The sequence below is a fragment of the Clupea harengus genome, chromosome 10 (genome assembly GCF_900700415.2).
Source record: "Clupea harengus chromosome 10, Ch_v2.0.2, whole genome shotgun sequence".
Classification (NCBI taxonomy): Eukaryota; Metazoa; Chordata; class Actinopteri; order Clupeiformes; family Clupeidae; genus Clupea; species Clupea harengus.
Window position 1 is genome coordinate 24,038,014 of NC_045161.1, and position 20,796 is coordinate 24,058,809.

At 44.2% G+C, this 20,796-nt stretch overlaps 1 protein-coding gene across 1 annotated transcript in view; it reads right to left on the reverse strand.

Annotated features, from left to right (window-relative positions):
- obscna (obscurin, cytoskeletal calmodulin and titin-interacting RhoGEF a) overlaps positions 1–17,931 on the reverse strand; it is a 50,957-nt gene extending 33,026 nt beyond the window's left edge. Inside the window, exons 1-29 of the mRNA XM_042709000.1 lie at positions 17,925–17,931; positions 17,202–17,468; positions 16,895–17,074; positions 16,515–16,619; positions 15,827–16,093; positions 15,157–15,426; positions 14,603–14,869; positions 13,873–14,139; positions 13,217–13,483; positions 12,780–13,049; positions 12,411–12,677; positions 11,870–12,136; positions 11,491–11,763; positions 11,064–11,327; positions 9,176–9,442; positions 8,192–8,458; positions 7,473–7,745; positions 7,050–7,316; positions 6,672–6,938; positions 5,928–6,194; positions 5,392–5,658; positions 4,826–5,092; positions 4,161–4,427; positions 3,784–4,050; positions 3,088–3,354; positions 2,433–2,702; positions 1,891–2,169; positions 1,499–1,678; positions 939–1,205 (exon numbers count right to left, since the gene is read on the reverse strand). Coding sequence (XP_042564934.1) covers positions 939–1,205; positions 1,499–1,678; positions 1,891–2,169; positions 2,433–2,702; positions 3,088–3,354; positions 3,784–4,050; positions 4,161–4,427; positions 4,826–5,092; positions 5,392–5,658; positions 5,928–6,194; positions 6,672–6,938; positions 7,050–7,316; positions 7,473–7,745; positions 8,192–8,458; positions 9,176–9,442; positions 11,064–11,327; positions 11,491–11,763; positions 11,870–12,136; positions 12,411–12,677; positions 12,780–13,049; positions 13,217–13,483; positions 13,873–14,139; positions 14,603–14,869; positions 15,157–15,426; positions 15,827–16,093; positions 16,515–16,619; positions 16,895–17,074; positions 17,202–17,468; positions 17,925–17,931 — 7,177 coding nt within the window. The remainder of the gene's footprint in view (positions 1–938; positions 1,206–1,498; positions 1,679–1,890; positions 2,170–2,432; positions 2,703–3,087; positions 3,355–3,783; positions 4,051–4,160; positions 4,428–4,825; positions 5,093–5,391; positions 5,659–5,927; positions 6,195–6,671; positions 6,939–7,049; positions 7,317–7,472; positions 7,746–8,191; positions 8,459–9,175; positions 9,443–11,063; positions 11,328–11,490; positions 11,764–11,869; positions 12,137–12,410; positions 12,678–12,779; positions 13,050–13,216; positions 13,484–13,872; positions 14,140–14,602; positions 14,870–15,156; positions 15,427–15,826; positions 16,094–16,514; positions 16,620–16,894; positions 17,075–17,201; positions 17,469–17,924) is intronic.
- Between the last annotated feature and the right edge of the window lie 2,865 nt (positions 17,932–20,796).

The window sequence follows — 20,796 nt, forward strand, 5'->3', positions numbered from 1 at the left end:
GCCCACAACTTCAGCTGTCCTTTGAAAATCCCAGAACAACTATTTTTGAGCTGTGTCTGTTTTTCCTTTTGTCTTTCTTGTTCTCCTGGGTTCAGCTGTCATATTCATGAAATATTATTTCTTATTTCTATGCCTTCCAAAATTCTGAAATTCCGGGTTTAGAGAGTAAAAATCATTCCATATTTGTGCCCCACAATAAGCTGTAGCCCTCCAGTACCTCAGGGTGTGCTAATTAGCAGGCTAACAAACGTTAACAAACACACTTTAAGTATCAGTAATACATAAGCATGCCCACCTAACAACCCCTGAGAGATGGTAATAATGTCCACTTCAATAACACTTTTTAAGTAACAACATAAACCCAAGCAACATTACCCTAAATGTGGGATTAATCTTTGAGTCCTATATAAATCAAACGTTTTTTTATTTTGGTTATGAAAAAAATGTGTTTTGCAGTATGATGGCTGGAAAATACAGAGCCTCGTGCTCTGGAGTGTTCATGGGTCCATCATTTTCAGCCAGAAGCACAGGATTGGCTCTGGACTTACTGAAAGGTAAGATTAAATGGTTGAGCAAATCTTATTATCATCACTAAAATAAGATGGTTTGGGGGTACCAGTGGAGTCACTATTGACGTCAGTCCAATAAGCACATTCTTTTATGCAGTCTGCTAATACTGCTAATGGCTAACCTAATGAATGAAGAGAACTTCTTCTGACAGGACTATCGCACAAGTGGAAATCCAAACATTGTGTGGCAATGAAGGGTAGTTTTGTGAACCAAAAACCATTTACCTTGGATGTGTGAGTCAGCTTGTGAGTCATACATGCCAGAATTCACCAAAAACCTCTGCAGAATTTCTCCAGGAAAATGGTCTGCAAAGCACTTCACAGAAGCATATAGAAAGTGTCTATTGTGTGTCACAGCATTGGTCATACCTTTCACTTTGACAATGGCAGTAGTTTGCACATCTCCAGCGGAGCATGTGTAGTCTCCCTTATCCTGGGGGCTGACGTCATGGATACGCAGCTGCACCTCACAGCCATCCTGCCTCATCTCGTACTTCCCACCAGGCCTCAGCAACACCCGACCCTTCCTCCACTCCACCGGCACTCCAGGTTTAGAGAGCTCACAGCACAGGAGGACTGTGTCACCTTCTTCAACCTCTTTGCCCTGCAACTCTTCCTGGAAACGCAGAGGATGCTCTGAGGAAACCAAACAACACAAAATAGATGTCAGCATTCTTCTTCCATGTCATATTTAGAATTCGCTAAATGGATCAGCCTGCAGTATTTACATTCCACATAAGTACTAGTAGTGATTAGCAATGCACGATGTAGCATTGTGTTTCAAGACTACATGGTCTATGTCAGCCTTGTTCAATCGGCAGGATAAGACTCAATAGGAGAATCCATCTTGCCTTTGACAGTGAGTGTAGCACTGCACTGCATATCGCCAGTGTCACACGTGTATATCCCGGTGTCCTCTCTCTCCGCACTGTGAATCAGCAGTAGGTTCAACTTCCCTTCCTTGCGTAGCTCATACTTCTCTCCTGCTAAGAGAAGCACGTTTTTCTGCTTCCAGGCGACTGTGGTGCGTGTGTCAGAGGTCACACAGGACAGAGTGGCGGTCGCACCCTCGAAGACGGTGGTGTCTTTCAGCTTCTGCTCGATCAGAACTACGGTCATGGAAAGAGAATGGTCATTACTTTCTAACATCCATAAAAAAATGCATCAAGTCCAAATGCAATGACGGAACACAGTGGCATCAATGGTGCAAAAAATGTATAAAGATGTAGGAATTCCATAAAAGGCTCTTGAATTGGTGGTTGTACATTTTCCAATTCCTTGCATTGATCTTGACAAACAAACGTCCTGTGGACTGCCTCACTTTTGGGTTTGCTCAGCACACGCAGACGTGCTGAGGTCCTCTCGTTCCCCACGGCGAATGCCACGATCCCGGCCTCCTCGGCCGAGGCCCTGGTGAGCGCCAGGTGATGCTCTCGGCCCCGGCAGCTCATTTGGTTCATCTCGTTCTTCTGCAGGACGCTGGAGCCCAACCACCACACGCCATCCGAGTAGTCGTCGTGGGACACCTCGCACACAAAGAGGGCGTCCTCTCCAGCAGTGACGGTCAGGTCCCGCAGCCCTGACACTATCTTCACATGCTCTGGAGAAGAAGGGGAAAGGATATCAACACATGCTCTGCCGAAGAAGGGGAAAGGATATCAAATGAGCTGTGCAATTCTTTGTGGTATCAATTCATGACTGCAAGTACATTTAAGTTTGTATGTTCTAGTAGTGTATATTATATTTTACTGTAGTACACTTGTGTGGCATATGGACAGAAACTATATTTCGACCCAAATTATGTTGGCTGTTGAAACACAGACTACCTTACAAAAGAAAATGAACCTTCGCAGGTTATCTTACCTTTAACCTTAAGTTTGGCACTGGTGACCTTGCCTCGCGTACCGCAGGTGTAAACTCCTGCATCCTCTGGCTTCAGTCGGCGGATCTCCAGCACGTGGGTGGTGCCCTGTTGCTGCAGGGAGACTCTGGCCATTTGGCTGAGGGTTTGTGAGTCCTTCTTCCAAGTCACCGGGGCACTGGGATTCGACACCTCACAGCTTAGGACGACAGACTCTCCTTCGGTCGCCTCCCGATCTTCCAGTTCCTTCTCGAAGTACACAGAGGCAGCCGCTAAAAGGGGAAAGGACAATAGGAAGCAAAGTATATTTACTTTAAAAAATACAACTCGTAAAAAAGTGACAAATAAGTTTTTTCACTGAATCACACGTAAGGAATTAATAACGAATTAGGTTGGAATGCCTTATATCTGTAGCTCATGTTCATAAATATGCTCATTCAATAAACAAAGTGATGCATTCCTAGTAAGTGTGCATAGGAGTAGCAATGAAAATTAAACATCGGCTTAAAGATTAAACGGACAGTTAGTCCTTTGCTCTTCTGGGTGAATTTGTTATGTCCAATAAAAGTTCAATCCCAAAATGACCCTGTCCAATTTTACAATGTAACACAAGCACATGTCACCATAGCCTTAGACTGATATCCATGTTGAACTCACCCCTGACATTTACTTCTGCGGTGGTTCTCTGTTCTCCGATCACACAACTGTACTCCCCGACGTCCTTGGGTTTCACATTGTTGATCTGTAGCTCTGCAATTTGGCCTTCGTGTCTAATCAGGTACTTGGCGCTGGGCAGGATCTCATCTTCCCCTCTCCACCACTCCACGGGGACTCCAGCCTTAGAGAGCTCACAGCGCAGGCTCACCATACCGCCCTCCGAGGCCTCCTGGTTCTTCAGACTTTGTTTGAACGTCACAGGAATCGCTAAGGAACCACAAGAAGAAATGTAATCAGCTATGCTAGAACGCTGTATAGATCCTATATAAACCCTTATTATCACTTAATACGAGGTGTGGTTATTAAATAACGAGAGTGTTCTTACGACTTTATACAAGTTATATGAGTATAATGAATGAGTTTTCTTCATTACAATTGAATTACAGTATTGATCTCATTATTTAATAGCCACTCCTCGTATTTAAGAGCTCTTGTTACATTGTAGTTATACCATAAAGGACAGCGTAACATACTCATTAACAGCACTCTAATATGCTCTAACCTCATTGCCCCAACCTTAACTTCTGCACCTCATGTTATTCTGCATGACTTAATGTTACACAGTACTTAATAATATTGCTACACTGTAACAAGGGCAGGGTGAACATAAAGTTTAACCAAAAAATCTCTCCCAACCAAATATTTTGATGGTGGCCTTGGTCTTCTGGTCTCCGCACACGCAGCTGTAGACGCCACTGTCCTCCTTCTGTCCCTTCCTGATGAAGAGCTCCATGGTGGCGTCCTTCTGTAACATCTGATAGGTTTGTCCAGAGCTCAGGACCTCATTGTCCTTTCTCCACTCCACGGGCACGCCTGGTTTAGACAGCATGCAGCTCAACATGACACCTTCGCCCTCCTCAACCTCCTGGTTGACTAGCTTCTTTTTGAAAGTGATAGGGGGAACTAACAACGACAAAAAACAAAACTTGTTAGATACGCTGACAAATATACCGTCCATAAAACAAAAGGAATAAAAGTAACGCTGGTTTCTTGAATGACAGACCCTCTCTTACCCTTCACGGTGAGCTCAGCGCTTGACTCTGAGTCTTTGCTTTTACACGTATACTTCCCGGCATCGCTCTCCTCCACATTGAAAATCATGAGCTTGGTAAACTTTCCCTCCTGAATCATCTCGTACTTGTCTCCGGGCGTCAGAACCACTCTGCCCTTTCGCCACTCGATCGGAGCCCCTGGCTTGGACAGCTCACACCTGAAGACCACACTGTCACCTTCCTTCGACATCTGATCCTGGAGCTCTCGCTTGAAGGTCACAGGAAGAGCTGCAGAACCATGTACAACAAAATATGATGAAAACAATGTTTTTGGCAGTTATCACACCATTTATTTGAATGTATTCTTTAGTTTTTGTTGTTTATTCTTTATTTTTGTTTAATTCCATCAACCAACAAAAAGCCTGGAGATAAAGTTTAATTGATGATACCTCCATCAGTTGCCTTTTCCATACACATTTACATTTAGTCATTTAGCAGACACTTTTATCCAAAGCGACGTACAAAGGAGAGAACAATCGAGCCACAAGCAATAGAGACCTAGTGTAACAATAAATACTACTTTGCATAAGAAATAAAAAAGGGCAGGAATGTAACTACTTTAAGTGCGAGTTACTTACTAGAATCCAATAACTTTCTTAGATCTTGAAAGAGCAAAAGGAACCTACCCCTCACTTTCACTTCCGCTGTAGTCTTCATGTCCCCCACAGAACAGCTGTATGTGCCACTGTCCTCTAGGGACACGTCACAGATGAGCATTTCCACAATCTTCCCCTCTCTCTTCATCTCATGCTTCACTCCAGCAGTCAGCAGCTCATTCTCCTTCCTCCATTTGACCATAACTCCAGGCTTGGACATCTCACACCGTAAGGTGACAGTGTTCCCCTCCACAGCTTCTTGGCTCTTCAGGTTTTGCTTGAAGGTCACAGGGGTTGCTGAGAGGTAGTGTCAATGAATATTTTACCAGTGCGGACATAATCAACAGTGATTAAACATTGACATCGACTCGTTACAAAAACACTCTTATCCAAAGTCACTTAGAGTAGAAGTGTTATATACAATTTTTAGAATGGATGTTGCTACCATCTTGCTTTACCGGCTGAGCTACAGAAACCCACAGTAAGTAATGTAACAGCTGTAAAATTTGAGTTTGAAAATGAGAGTCAGAGTGTAAATTTGACTCTGTGAAAATACACCAAGAATGATCTTCTGAATGAAAAGCTATCCCTATTACCGGTGATTGAGATGATGGCTGCTGTTTTCTGCTCTTTGCACACACAGGTGTAGACGCCACTGTCCTCTGGAAGGGCTTTCCTTATCACCAGCTCCATCACGCATTCTCTCTGTCTCGTCTGATACTTCTCCCCCGTCCGCAGCAGTTCCGCTGCCTTACGCCACTCCACTGCCACCCCGGGTTTGGAGAGCTCACAGCGCAGCGTCAGGCTGGTGCCCTCCTCAGCCTCCAGGTTCTTCAGCTCCTTTATAAATGTAGGAGGAAGGGCTGGAGAAAGGCACATGAAGAGAACATGAATCTGGAATGGAGGACAATCTCTCAAATACAGTCTGCTTCTTCTAAAATATAGAATCTATATGCAACAGAATGACAAACTGGACCTTTTACTGAAGACAAATCCATTAAAAATATGAATATATGAAAAGCGGTTATTCATAGATAGACATTCATGAATGAACAAGGGATTTAATATCTGCCAGTAATTTGTGTTCTTTTTCACTGTGTTCTTTCCAGAGCATTGTAAAGAGATGCCTTACCCTTCACGCTGAGCTCAGCACCAGCTTGTGCATCTTTTGTCTTGCAGGTGTATCTGCCTGCATCGCTCTCCTCGACTTTCCGCACCACCAGCTTATTGTACTTCCCCTCCTGCCTGGTCTCATATTTCTCTCCAGACTTCAAAATCAGTCTCCCTTTCCTCCACTCCACAGGGGCTCCAGGTTTGGAGATCTCACAGCTGAACACTGCGTTGTCCCCCTCTTTCGCTGTCTGGTCCTGAGGCTCCCGCTTGAAGGTAACAGGATGAGCTGAGGAAACAGTGGTCATAAATCACAGTTAGGATGGCAGAACCTCTTCAGTGACCACTCTTCTGTGACCACTCTCAGTGACCACTCCTCAGTGACCACTCTCAGTGACCACTCTCAGTGTAGGTTTTACACCGCTACACGGTCCATCAAAAGAAGCTGATGTCCGTCCCTGTGATCTTTGCTCTTCAGAAGAAAAATGCTGTTAAGTGCCCTGCTGTGATTCAGAGATACATTCTGAATGCTGTTCAGAAATAAAAGGCATAGTAAGGGGCTATGTTTTAATAAAAACTTCTGGAACTGTGCCTTCATTTGAAGCCAAAAATCGTTTTGTTTAAGAGGCCTCGCTGAATCCTGCCAACAATAAGTAATAACTGATCTAATAAAATGTATGTTTTACAGTAGAACAGTGATGTCTGTTTGCATTTATAGGGTTAGAAATATGACCCTCTGCAGTCTCAGACACAAAAATAGACCCACCATTCACTTTGACTTCAGCTGTGGTCTTCTGTCCTCCTGTCACGCAGCTGAAGGGCCCAGTATCCTCAGGCAATAGGTTGTTAATGTGCAGATCAGCGAACCTCCCGTCATGCTTCATCTGGTACTTAGGCCCGGCCTGGATCACCGAGTCCCCCTTATACCACTCAACTGGGACGCCAGCTTTGGAGATCTCACAGCGCAAGACCACCTCGCCTCCCTCCAACACCTCCTGGCTCTTCAGGGACTGGATGAACGTGGCAGGTACACCTACATCAGCAACGGGGACAAGTGTTCACATTAAAATGGTGGCAGTCTGTCCGCCTTCTGTTGCAAAAATAAATTGAATGTTGTTGACCAGGCCTAAGGATTGCCCCATACCGGTGACTTTGATGGTGGCCTTTGTCTTCTGGTCTGCATACACGCAGCTGTAGACCCCACTATCCTCAGGGACAGCCTCGAAGATGAAGAGCTCAGCCGTGGCTTGCCTACACCTCATCTGAAACTTCTCTCCAGCTTCGATCGGCTCTCCACTCTTTCTCCACTCCACCGGGACTCCAGCTTTAGACAGCTCACACCGCAGGGTGAGATTGTTGCCTTCCTCAATCACCTGGTCCTTCAGCTTTTCCTTAAAGGTGACGTGAATGGCTGGAAAGAAACAGGTTGATTATAAATCACTGTAATGTAAATTTGCACACACACACATCAATATAATTTGATTGCCCAATCATTACAATAGAATAGAATTGGACTTGATTGACAAACTATGTCCAGATATGGGCCACGGTGTCTAGTCACTCTTACTATTCACTGTCACAGTAGCAGTGGTCTTCTGATAGCCACAAATGCAACTGTAAAGCCCACTGTCAGCTAGCGTGGCATCAACGATCTTCATCTCCACCACAATGTCCCTTTGCTTCATGTGGTACTTGTCTCCAGAGTGGAGGGTCGTCTCCCCTCTCCTCCACTCCACCGCGGTGGCGCCGCCGGCCTTGGAGAGCTCGCAGCGCAGGCTCACAGTGCTGCCTTCCTCCACCGCCGTGCTCCTCAGCTTCTGTCTGAAGGTCACCGGCTGGGCTGGAGTCATGGAGACACATCACAGACAGAGAGAGAGACACATTAACCACAGCCACAAATGTCAACCCTTTAGGTTTACGTTTACACTGGTTTAGTCATAGTAATGACCAAAGACTCTTTGGCAATAATAATATCTGTTAACAGGACAAGAGCAGAAAGGTATTTGCTTTTATTATCAATTGCTCAAGGAAAGGCATAGCATATAATTATATTATATGAGACTTTAAATAGAGCTTAGATCAACATAGATAGACACAGAAAAAAGCATTTACATTTTAAACAAGACACACATGACGTGAGATTGGAAATACAAAATAGCCTTAAAACAACAACACAGCTTAGACAGAGACATAGTTGGTCAACATTTGTCATGCTCATGAATGAATCTACATCGAAGACAACATTTAAAGGGTTGCTTCAGCTCGTAAAATGATACATCCTCTCACCATTAACTTTGACTGTGGCTGTGGTTAGATGTTCTCCACACACACAGCTGTATATGCCACTGTGTTCCACCAGGGCTTTCTTAATCACCAGCTCCAGGACCTGATCCTTCTGTGTGATCTGGTACACCCCCCCACTGGTCAGCGTCTCTGGCCCTCTCCTCCATTCAAACGCGGCCCCCGGCTTAGAGAGCTCACAGCGCAGGGTCACACTCCTGCCCTCCTCAACTTCCTGGTTACGCAGTTCTCTTCGGAAAGATATCGAAATGGCTGCAAACAGATACATTCAGTGATGACATTAAAGGCATGCTTTTCCGTGTTGTTATTCCCTTTCCTTTAATGTGTTGTATAGCTTTTTGAGCATTTAAACAGTCTGCAAAGATACAAAGCCCAAGGAACATGGGAGTAACTCTCTCCCACAGAAACCACTTTTCTCAGTTGTCTGAAACGCCTCGTTGGAATTCCAGCCCTTTTCCCTTGTTACAAGATGACCCAATCTCCTAACACTATCCTTGTTGTCCACCTAGCTGACCAATCAGAGCACACTGGGCTCATTGGGAGGAGGGGAGGGGGGGCATAAGGGGCATCAGGCGTTTCAGACAGAGGGGTGTACAGTATGAGCTCCAACAGGGCGTTTCAGACAGAGGGGTGTACAGTATGAGCTCTAACAGGCAGTTTCAGACAGAGGGGTGTACAGTATGATTAAAATATGTTTTTGGAATATTGAAGCATGTTAATCTATTCTAGTACACCCCAAAAATAAAATGATGAAAATAAGCATAATAGGTCCTCTTTCAGACAGACTTGACTGTGCGTGTGTGTGTGTGTGTGTGTGAGAGAGAGAGAGAGAGAGAGAGAGAGAGAGAAAAAGAGTTGTGTATGTGTGTGTGTGTGTGTGTGTGTGTGTGTGTGTGTGTGTGTGTGTGTGTGTGTGTGGTATGTGTGTGTAATTGGGAGGATGCATACTGTAGTTCCTGTGTTCTTTACCATGGACTTTCAAGCTGGCAGTGGTCTTTTGGTCCCGGCACACACAACAGTACTCTCCACTATCTTGAATCTTAAGATCATTGATTGTTAGCATGATGATAAACTTCTTCTGCTTCATCTGGTATTTGTCTCCTGCTCTCAGCGTCTCGTGTCCTCTCCTCCAGATGAACGCGATGCCGGGCAGGGAGAACTCACAAGACAGACTGAGGCTTTGCCCCTCCTTACCGTCTACATCCTGGAGCTTACTGGTAAACTCAGCAGGCACAGCTAAAACCAAATTCAAACATAAGGACAAGGATTTTACAAGGGAATGCAAGCACTGTGAATGCACACACAAACACACACATACACATACACACACACATACACACACGCACACACACAAACACACACACACGTTTATCTATTATTGCAGTACCTCTCATTGTCCAATCCATCTAATTGTGAAATATACAGTAGAGGACCAAATGCGTAGTGAAGGAATTACACCTAAACTTATTACTCCTAAACAAATTACTCCTAAACTAGTTACTCTAGACTAATGACTCCTAAACTAGTTACTCTAGACCAGTCGTTCTCAAAGTGTGGTCCGCGGACCACTGGTGGTCCGCAAGTGCCCCGTAGTGGTCCGCGACGGCCACAAGTAAATTATTGCGACATTTCTAACATACAACTCAGAACGAAGAGAACAGTCAGTAGAAGCCTAATCTATTAAAGAGTAGCCTAATCTATTAAGAAGGTCATGGATCGGTGGCTTAAGACAGGGACAATGAAAAGAAAATTAAATGAGAATGCCTCTGACACAGACAAGGAGAAGGGTCACTCCCGCCGCGGAGCTGCATTCAAACAGCATTTTTTTTCTCCCGCTGCGGAGACAGCAAGATGATAACTTTATTCTGTGTTGTGTGCCGTTGGATAATGACAACTCATAATTATGAAAAGTTGACTACTAGGATGGCTATATTAATACCAGTCGGCTAGCCTACGGTTGGTAGTGAATTACTGCGGTTGCGTGGTCGGTATGCGCATCATTGTGTTTATTGGTGTTTAGTGATACATTGGCGTGTCTGAGTGTGTGATGGGAGTATGAAGCTGTGAGCGAACTATAGTTTGTAACTTTACCAAGTCGCGCATGGAGCAGGGTTCCAGATGCTTTGCCTAGCGCATTGTCATGTCTATAACTAGCCAACCGATAAAAAAGCAGTGCCCACCCGCGAAAATCACGTGCCGCTAACAATTGTCTGGTGCCAGGTCTGGGTAGGAGGCCTGTTGTTCCGGGGATATACTATTTAGTGAGATGGTCCGCGAGTTTTTTTGTATTGGCTAAGTGATCCTTGGCCTGAAAAAGTTTGAGAGACACTGCTCTAGACTAATGACTCCTAAACTAATTCTTAAACGTATTACTCCTAAATAGGGCTGAACGATTAATTGCATTTGCCATTTACGCGATTTTCTAACCGCAACGTTCACGATAAAAAAACGTGGTCTAAAAAAAAAAATAATAACTTTGTTTAAATTACTTAAATGCACAGTGGCAAAGCCACCGATGTGTTGTTCTTGATTCTGTAATGAGCAGTTAAATAAAAATGTAAAATGTGGGAAATAATATTTTACACTAAATGTATCTAATATTGTGTTGGTCATATTTAAATCATTCATTATGATTTGTTTATGAAAAAAATTAGGATAAAATAAAAAAAATCGTATATTAAATCGCAATCGCAATATTTGAGGAAAAAAATCGCAATTAGATTATTTTCCCAAATCGTTCAGCCCTACTCCTAAACTAGTTACTCCTAAATGAATTACTCCTAAAATAATGACTCCTAAACTAGTTACTCTAAACTAATGACTCCTAAACGAATTACTCTTAAACTAAAGGAGTTACCTTTCACTGTGACTGTAGCCTTAGTGCTGACCGCTCCAGCATCACACTCGTACGTCCCTGCGTCAGTATCATTCACCTCCCGGATAGTAAGCCTGGCCTCGTTCCCTGACCGGCTGGTCCAGAACCTGGAGGAATTCCACACCAGGCAGCCCTCTTTGTACCACAGGATGTGGCAGGGTTTCGACGTCCTGCACGACAGAACCAGACTTCCTCCCTCGATCGCCTCAGTGTCCTCCAGAGGTCTGAGAATAGTGGGCCGCCTCTCTGGCAATCACAAAAACCCAACAAAAACAGGTTATCAGTCAAAATGATTACGCTCCTCTGAGTATTTTATATAAACTTTTGTCTTGGCTGATGCCAGAGGAGTCGTTAAAAGCCCTGATGTTATCCTTCATCCTTATCCTCCACCACATGTTATGGTCATTACCTCTGACTAGCAGCGAGGCATACGATCTCCTGTCTCCTGCCACGAAGGAGATGGTGCCTGAGTCTTTCCTGGCGAGCCGCTTGATGGTGAGAGAATGATATCCTCCCGGATTCGCCTGGATCTCATTAAGGTCGTTCGTGTACAGCTGAGTCTCGTCCAGATACCATTTCACCTCGATGAAGTCGCTCGGGCAAATGCGGCACCTGAACATGGCCGTGTCCCCCTGCAAGCACTCAACGTCCTCCAGCTCGTCCAAAATCAGCACCTTTCGACCTGAGTGAGCAATCACCAGAACGTCAACAAGACCAGACAAACGTTAGGAATAACATAGCATGTAAAATATATGGCTGAGCTAAACCCTTCAAGGTCCCCGTCATACCATGCACTGTGAGCAGGGCCTTGGACTGCATGGTTCCAACATCACAGCTGTAGGTGTCTCCATCAGTCCACTCCAGGTTGAAGATGGTGAGGGAGAGCAGCACCCCCTTTTGCTTCATCAGGTACTTGTGGCCGGTGCTGATCACCACCATGCCCTTGAGCCAGGTCACCTTAGTGGCTGGCTGTTTGGTCTCGCACTCCAGGATCACCATGCTCTTCTCCTCGCCACGCGTGTCCCGAAGCTCCCTGGCAAATGTGTGCTGAAGGTCTGGAAGTCAAAACACAGAACACAGAAATAGGAGGAGAGAGAGAGAGAGAATTATTGATTTGCAGTGAGTTCAGGCAAGACTGCACTGTAATATGCCAAAACACCAGCATACCACACGCACAGAAAGAGACACAAATAGAGACAGACAGACACACACAAACGCACACTTCAATATACAAGTGGGTCATCCATTCATCCTTTAATGACCATTTATTGGTTTAGTCAGTCTACTTAAGTAACTGAAGATCATATCGTATATGAGGGAACCACTTGCCTTTGACCACCAGCTTGGCCCTGGTAGCGATCCCATCAGCTTCACAGCAGTACTCTCCTGAGTCCATCATTGTAGCATTGTGTATGATCAGCCTCACCAGATACTCCTTCTGGCTGATCTCATACTTGGGACTAACTTTTATAAGATGGCCGTTCTTCAGCCACTTGATAGACGAGTCGGGCCTGGTGATCTCGCAGCTCAGCTCAGCGTCTTCCCCCGGGGTGACTCGCACGTTCAGCATGTCCCTGAACACCCTCACGGGCTTCTCTATAGAGGCGCAACAGAGACCACACAGCTACATTTACAATGAATGGAATTTCACTACAGGGACCGTGGCTGTTCATAAAGGTAGAAACGTGGATGGGTCACCTTTGACGAACAGCAAAGTCTTGCAGATGAGGTCTTTAATGGTGAAGATCACATCACCAGCGTCGGAGACGGTGACTTCCTCGATGTTCATTTTGTGTCTCCGGCCGTTGTTGGAGAGCAGCATCCTCCCGTTGCTCACAACGAGCTGACTGTTAATAAACCAGGTGGCTTCCTCGAGGAGCTCGTGTGACAACACACACTCAAAGCTGCAGTTGTCCCCCTCGAGGACTGATGTTGTCTTCAGCCGTTTGGCAATGGTGATATGGAGGTCTGTACAGCAAGTTTATTTTTAACCAAAAAGATTCACACAACCTTTATATGCGATAGTTATTGATTGGGAAATTGTATATAGAAGATAATAGTATAGTACAGTAATGTATATTATAGTACAGTAAAGTATAGTCCTAATATTTAAATGCCTGTTGTATTGTACATACCATGGACTGTGACTGTGGCTTTAGTCTGGCTGGTGCCCAGGTCACAGACATACTCTCCTGCATCATCCTTGCACAGGTTGTGAATGATAAGGGCCAAGGATCTACCAGACTGAAGGATCTCGTACTTGTCACTGGAACCCAAAATGACCTCATCTTTCTTCCAGGTTGGGGCCACTTTGGGCTTGGAGGCCTCGCACTGCAAACAGACGTCTCCCCTCTCCTCGCCAGACATGTCCTCCAAAGATCTGAGAAACACAGCTGGCCTCTCTTAGAGACCAACCGATCAGGCACGGCACAGAATTACAATGTCTCCCTGGTGCCACACTGCAGGAAAATGTGAATCTATCTACTGTGCATCAAACTATTTGATGGATGTATATATAATCATCTAGAGATTTGGTTCTAATTGGCAAGAGTTGAGTCAATTGAGTCATCCTCAAAATCATTCTCACTCAATAGTTATTGCTTCTGGAAAAGTTGTTTGGCAAAAATTACATGAATTCAACCGTTTTAATTAGCAATTTTTTTTCAGTTATTCATTAATAAATAAATTATGAATTAATAAAACCTTGATGATCCACACAAGATCATAAAAGCACCATTAGCTCATCTAATACAGCCCTTACTGAAACTGGTTATTAGTGTTTGGCTCTCACCTCGGACTCTCAGTATGGCTGCCTCACTGACCCCAGGGGCTTTAAAGGTCACCCTGCTCTGCTGTGGGGAAAGCCTCTTGAGAGTGAGACTGTGGGTCTTCCCCGCGCTGCTGATCCTGTGGATGTTGTTGGTGTGGAGGATACTGCCGTTGAGAAACCACTGCACACTGGGCACCTCGTAGTTCAGCTCACACGTGAAAGCTGCGTTGCTATCCTCCTCCACCTCCTCCGCATTCTTCAAGTGTTTTATGATCTTAAGTCTTCGCACTGCCAAAGAATGCAATACGAATAAAGGTAATGGTAACGATGTTAAATTAAATATCACACGGAAGTACTGGATTTATATTTGACAGTTCTTGACTGTCAAGGCAAGGGTGCTATAGAGGGCATTGTCTCACAAAAAAATGAAGCAGTGGACAGGACATTCAGAAAGGGGAAGTGAAAACATAGGTTAACACCTCAAAGTATCCCCCAACCATCTTAGAAAATGAGGGCCCGGAATTAATTGTAAGGGGTTGTTTATCTGGTAAAAATGCATTACCAACTTTGGCTTCCAACTTCACAGCAGGTAAGAGGAAAGCTGCCTATCAACATTTCGACAAACTATAAGTAGTATATACTTATATAGAGAGTATATACTTATGCCATACAATGCATACTTCCCATAAAGTTTCCTAATGTATTTCTTCTTTGATATCTATAACCCATGAGAGCCCCCCTGCAGACTCACCCTCTACCGTGAGAAGGCCTGCGCTCACTGACCCTCCTGCCAGGCAGCGGTACTCTCCTGAGTCCCCTCCCCTTAGGTTCTGGATGGTCAACTCAGCCTGGTTCTTCTCCCGTTTCATGCTGTATTTATCCGATTCCATCAGCGGGTTCTTCCCCTTGAACCAGCGCACCACCCGCGGTGAGGGGGCAAAGCCACAGCTGAGAGTGATTGATCCGTGCTCTTGGGTGGCCGTGTCTTCAAGTGGCTGGACAATAACCAATGGCCGCTCTGTTCAATCACAAAAGAAAAACACTTCAATGTATGTTGTTCAACAATTCTAATAGACAAAGCCATGGAACTTTAGACACACACTCACAAAAATAGGTTCTTAATAGGCTCTGTGCAGAACCCCTCTCCACAAAACTTTTGACAAGGGTTCTACCAAAAAGGTTCCACATACAACCCTCTAAAACGGTTCCACTCTCAGGACGAGACGTTTCTGGCAGTGTTCTTTATCCTAAAGCTGTGGAAGACTTCCCGCCTTTGAATTCGAACTAAAGTGGATGACTCCTTACCTTTGACAGTTAGCTGTGCCGTGGATTTGCTCTTGCCAAAGGTGAACTGCACAGGGCCAGACATGGTGCTGTTGGTGGTGGTGAAGGTAAGCCAGTGCACAGTGCCGTCCTTCTCAATCTGGATGTCCTTGCTGTTCACCAGAACCTGTCCATCCAGGGTCCACTTTGGGGGCCGCACCGACTTTATGCTGGTCTCTACGCGGAACTGGGCCTCTTTCGGTTCCGTCACCACAACCGAGGTGAGCCCTCGCACTATGCTGATGGCCTGCTCTGCAAGAACGGACACCATTCCTACTGTATCAGCAGCTATGCCTCAGGTTACGGGTCAAAACTGTGTGATCTGCTCCATTAGCTTCTCTAGTTTGGGTTCATTCATTCTTTCACTCATAAAGTGAGTTGTTTCATTTATTCACTCAATGTAATTAGTATTTTTCTTTCATTCAAAGTGTTAGTTGTTGCTAGGTCTTATCAAGTATGAGTTTCATTCATTCATTCATTTATTTATTTAATGACACAGGGAACTAATGCCACAAACAAACAAAAAACAGAACATCGAACACTACTACTCCACTACTTCAGCTACTTGAATAAGTTACACCAGTTAGGAGTCACACTGAGCAACTCAGCGCAGTCACAGACCACATCTTTAATCAGAATATGAACATCTCACCCTCCACCAGCAGCTGGCATGAGGTCTTATCATCACCAGCGTCACAGGTGTACGTGTCTTCGTCCGAGGAGCCCACGTCCTCAATGACTAGCTGCCTGTACACACCCTCGCTGTAGATCTGGAACTTCTGGCTGGGTGTGATCTCCCAGTTGTTCTTATACCACTTGACCTGGGCACTGACGCGAGACACCTGGCACTCCAGTAGGCCTCTGTGTTTATACATGGCGATCTTCACCTTCAGGGGCTTGACGATCTGAACTGGGAGCTCTGGGACATGAAAGCGATTGGTTTTCCACAACACAAAAGTGGTCCCACTTTATATTAAGTGTAGGCTTGTGTACTTACATGAGTGATAAATAATACTACTTCTCATTTAACAGCATATTGTTCTTCTTTACAAACCCTTACCCTAAATCAGACCAAAACCTGAAATGATATGTAGGCTACTTGTTTAGCTAGCGGGTACAGTGCTATGCAGTTAGTAAACATCACTTCCCAACATGTTAACACTCGCACCAAACAGTTTTTGCCACCTTGAAACCACCCCTGCCTCCCATGCCTGAGGTTGTGATATAGAGTCAGGTGCGGGACTGTACACAATAGAAGTTGAGGAAATACGCTGCATAAATTCGAGTAAACGATATTAAATCAAACTACGGAAAGACAAACGCAAATGCACACTCCGTACCTTTCACACTTAACGTGGCAGTTGAAGATACTCCCTCTGCAGTAAACTTGATTTCACCCGCCTGTTCTGGCTTAACATACTTAATAGTGAGCGTATGTATTTTCCCTGTATAAAAAAAAGCATGACATAAATAACATAATATAACCTTGACTGTGCCTGTAATTGTGAATGCCGCCGCTAACAAGGCTGAATTGTATAATTCAGAAAAGTACAATGAATACAGGTCAGATGGACAAGCAATGAGATTGACCGATTGTCTGATTATCTATAAGTAAAAACCGTATAGCGTGCAAAGGAATGAACCCTCCCAATTCAAAATTGCTTCCCAATACCACTGCTGACCATCTCAGCAGGGCCAACCAGAATTGAACTCAGCTTACCCTCGTGCTTGACTTTGATATCGTCTTTGGCTTTCAGCCTGCTGTTGTTGATGCACCACTGTCCATTTACATCGTCCAGGTTGACCTCACACTCAAAAGATACACTCTCTCTCTCAGTCACATCTGTATCCAATAGATTCCTCAGTATTCTGATATCCCTGGCTGGGAGACAGTGTGACAGTTACAGCTGAGGGGTCAAAGCTAACACATGCATAGACATGTCCGTGTAACAAAATGAGAACACATGTATTTTTTTCATAACAAACGAAGTTTTTAGATCTGCATTTTACAGTGCAGCTGCTGGTACCTGTGACCACTAGTCTAGCAGATGTTTGAACAGCCTCCGCTTGGAAAGAAAACACTCCTGTGTCTCCCACAGACACCCGAGTGAGGGTCAAGGTGTGTTTCTTCCCCTGGGCACTGATGCGACAGCTGGGCTTGGATTTCAGCCGGGTGCCATCCTTGGTCCAGGAGCCATCCACGTACGCATGGCTGAGAGTCACCTCGAATGAACAGCACTCCGTCTCCAACAGTTCCACATCTTCCAGACCCTTAACAACCTGGATCTGATTCACTGAAGTGAATGTTCAACAATGTTCATTCTCACTTTAATCACACAAAATTGGTACCACTTTATATGAACCCTTAGGTGTCAATTCATTGATAATCATAATGGAATTTTATTACTATATGCCATTACACGTAAAGGATGTGGTTAGATTTAGTAATGTATGTATTACTAACTTAAGCACACTGTAATAAGGACAGTTATAATATAATATAAAGTGGGACCCAAAATCTCTCAACCCAAACAGAAAAACTTGTTCCACAGGGAAACTACAGGAGCTTCCTCCAGTGTGCAGGCCCATGGCACTACAAACAGGGACACTGCATCATTACATCAAGTGTCATGGTATTTTTTGACAGTTTCACATATCACAAGCTATTAAGGGGAAATAACTAACATTGTGCAAATCTTGAATACAATTGTAACTTTTTTCAAAGAAGAATGGGGAGAAAGTATTCTTACATGCCATGTTGAGCTTTGTGTTTGACTTGTCGTTCATCACTCCCTCTAGGTGGATGGGCCTTTGCTATGAAGGGGTACTCTTCAGATCAATCTGTCTAATTATAGGTTAGGGTTAGCATAAGTAAACAAACACTTAAACATCACAAAGAAATGCCATCCAGCAAATTGTTGGCATATAATTAGAAAATTATATGCCCCCTGCATAAATATGCCGCCTACAAGATAGCATTTGAAAGCTAGCATTTGCAATTGGCCAAAGAGCTACATATTTTTTCAATGCACTGAAAATGATAGCCTATTGTAATGTGTATGTGGAGCTTCCATGTATCTAGCTAATGAGTGTTTTCCCATCATGCTATGCGGTGGAATGTTGGAGTAGAATTGTGTGAATGTTCTAAGTTGTAATTTTGTGTTTTATGCCCTCCTTTTGTGTCCAGTGTAGCATGTACGACTGTTATTATTTCGGGTGTTAGCTCCTGTATGTTAATTAGCGTATCTATCACCGTCACTGTCTTGGTTATGTCAGAACAAGACTTGCCTTCTGTTTACCTTATTATGTAGGTCAAAGGTTAATACATGGATTGTCCTGGGATTTGACTGTGTGTGGGCACAGGATTTGCTTTAAACTTGATTTGTTCTGATTTTCATTCTTCCTGTTGAAAGCGCTACAATATCTCTCAAAATGCTGACCTCTGGCTTGATTCAAAGACACGGACGTTTCTTTCATTGGTTTGCACTTATACAGCTCCACAAAATCACAGTTAGGGTGACAGTGAAATGTGATATGGGATTTATGTTTATACTTAGACATCACTAAAGACAACAACCTTGAACCTGACATTGACTCCAGAGGTAAAAAGAGCCCAGGGCCAAAAAGCTTTTCTGTTCAGAATTCTCTCACTAAATCTGTGTTGTTTGCTTGCAGAAGAGCAAGCACACGGCTCTGTATGTGTTACACACGTGAACCTCTCCTGGGACCTGATTTTCCCTATTAGCACCCTGAATAGCAGACACCTGACACTGCCTCTTCCTATGTCCAGCACTTGTCACAGATATCACAGACACTGCATCAGGGACAGCTCCCGCATCCAAGGAACATTAGATTATAACTTTCAAGGTGCATGCACATTCTCTGAGTATAGACGACATGGCGTTTATCTCAATTTGTTTCTCAATCGCCTGTCTTGTCTGATTGGTATCAACAATGTAAATTTCAAGAAATATAAAAAAAATGCCATACAGTTAATGACTTCAATTATAAATCAATGTGTACCGTAAATGTAAATCTAGTTTGATAATCTGCCTTAAATCAACATGTTCCACCTAAATATGAAATGAAGTCATCTTGTGATCCACTCACCTTTTGTATTGGTAGTTGCAACATGGGAGGCAGCTCTCTTCTCTCCTTCAAGGTTGAAGAAAAAAAATTGACATTTCGCTAAAAAGGTACTTGGCAAAACGTCTCATGTGCCGTAAACATTTATCCTCCCTTTGTCTTCTATCACGTAAATCCCCCAAGATTAACAACAAAAGTCTGGCGAGGGAATTGTATGCCCAGGTCAGTGTGCTACCCCCTGTTCCCCTTGGTGGATGCGCGGTGTGTCCAGCTTTTTTTTTCAGCTTTGGTAAAGCCTAATGCTGAACAGCTGACATATCTCCCCTCACACACACTCTTCTCTAAAATAGCTTGTGTCATTCTACACAAAGATAGCAACAGCTCTCTTTCTCCTGCCACAGCTAGCATCAGCAGAAGACTGCCCATCACGTGCAGATCGCACCCATGATAGATGATAGTTGGATCAATTCAGGGCAAATTCAGGGCTCTGCTGCAAGGGTTCTGCTTCAGACACACTTACTGCTGTTGCAACATGAATTATGACATGAGTGTCATATAAATATGGAAAAAAAACAAGCCTCGTAAAAGGGGTTGGACAGGACACAGGACCCCTTGGAAGGGTAGATTATTGTTCATAAGTATAATCGTTTAAGAGCTCCATTTCCATGTTCCAACCCACAAATGTCTTGAGTTGTGTCCTTCTTTACCCAGATTGCAGAAAGTGACAGTGTGTGGTTTAACTGAAAGTTACATTTGAGATGTCTGACATATTTCTTGTTCGCCATCATTATCCTATCTGATGCATGCTCCACTGACAACATCCAAAGTTGAAAGGTCACGGGAGATTAAGAGATACAAGCTGTCATCTACTAAAGGCATCACTCATTCGCTCTCTCTCTCCTATCACTGCACAACCTGTTTCCCTATGGAGCTCCAGTGCAGTGAGACAGAGAAGAGTGTGATTGGAGCTGTCAGACAAGACATGAATTAGATTTCTTCTCAAAAAACCACCAGTTGTACACAAGTGAGGTCAAAGCCAAGTACTTTGGAAACTGTGATTGCGGTCAGATAGTAGAATGTAGAATCAATCAAGGACTACATCATAATTCACTGTCGAGAAGAGCATTCTTCACATACACATGCCTCCCTCTGTAAGAACCACTGGAACCATTCTAGCTTGCAGTGTAGGCATACAAAATGATATGGGTGTTAATATGTGTGGGGTTTGCTTCTGTGCACGCAACATTGACTAGTTAAGCATCGCCCATTTTGTTTATCCCTGTAAGTTTGACGGACAAGGCCATGTGTCCAGGGGGGCTTGTGATAGTGTGCCCTGATCTCTGAGCCCTGTCACTGGCCACAGAGCCGGCCTGTCTGTACGTGCTTGGGATGAGAGGACATGGCCCTCAGGTGGTGAGAGCAGCATAACTCATTTTCATACGTTTCTTTTACAGATTTTACCCTTGAAACTGTAGTCTTGTTTAAATTTTTTATTACAGTCGGATTTAAAATGTATTATGCATATCTTTTTTAATG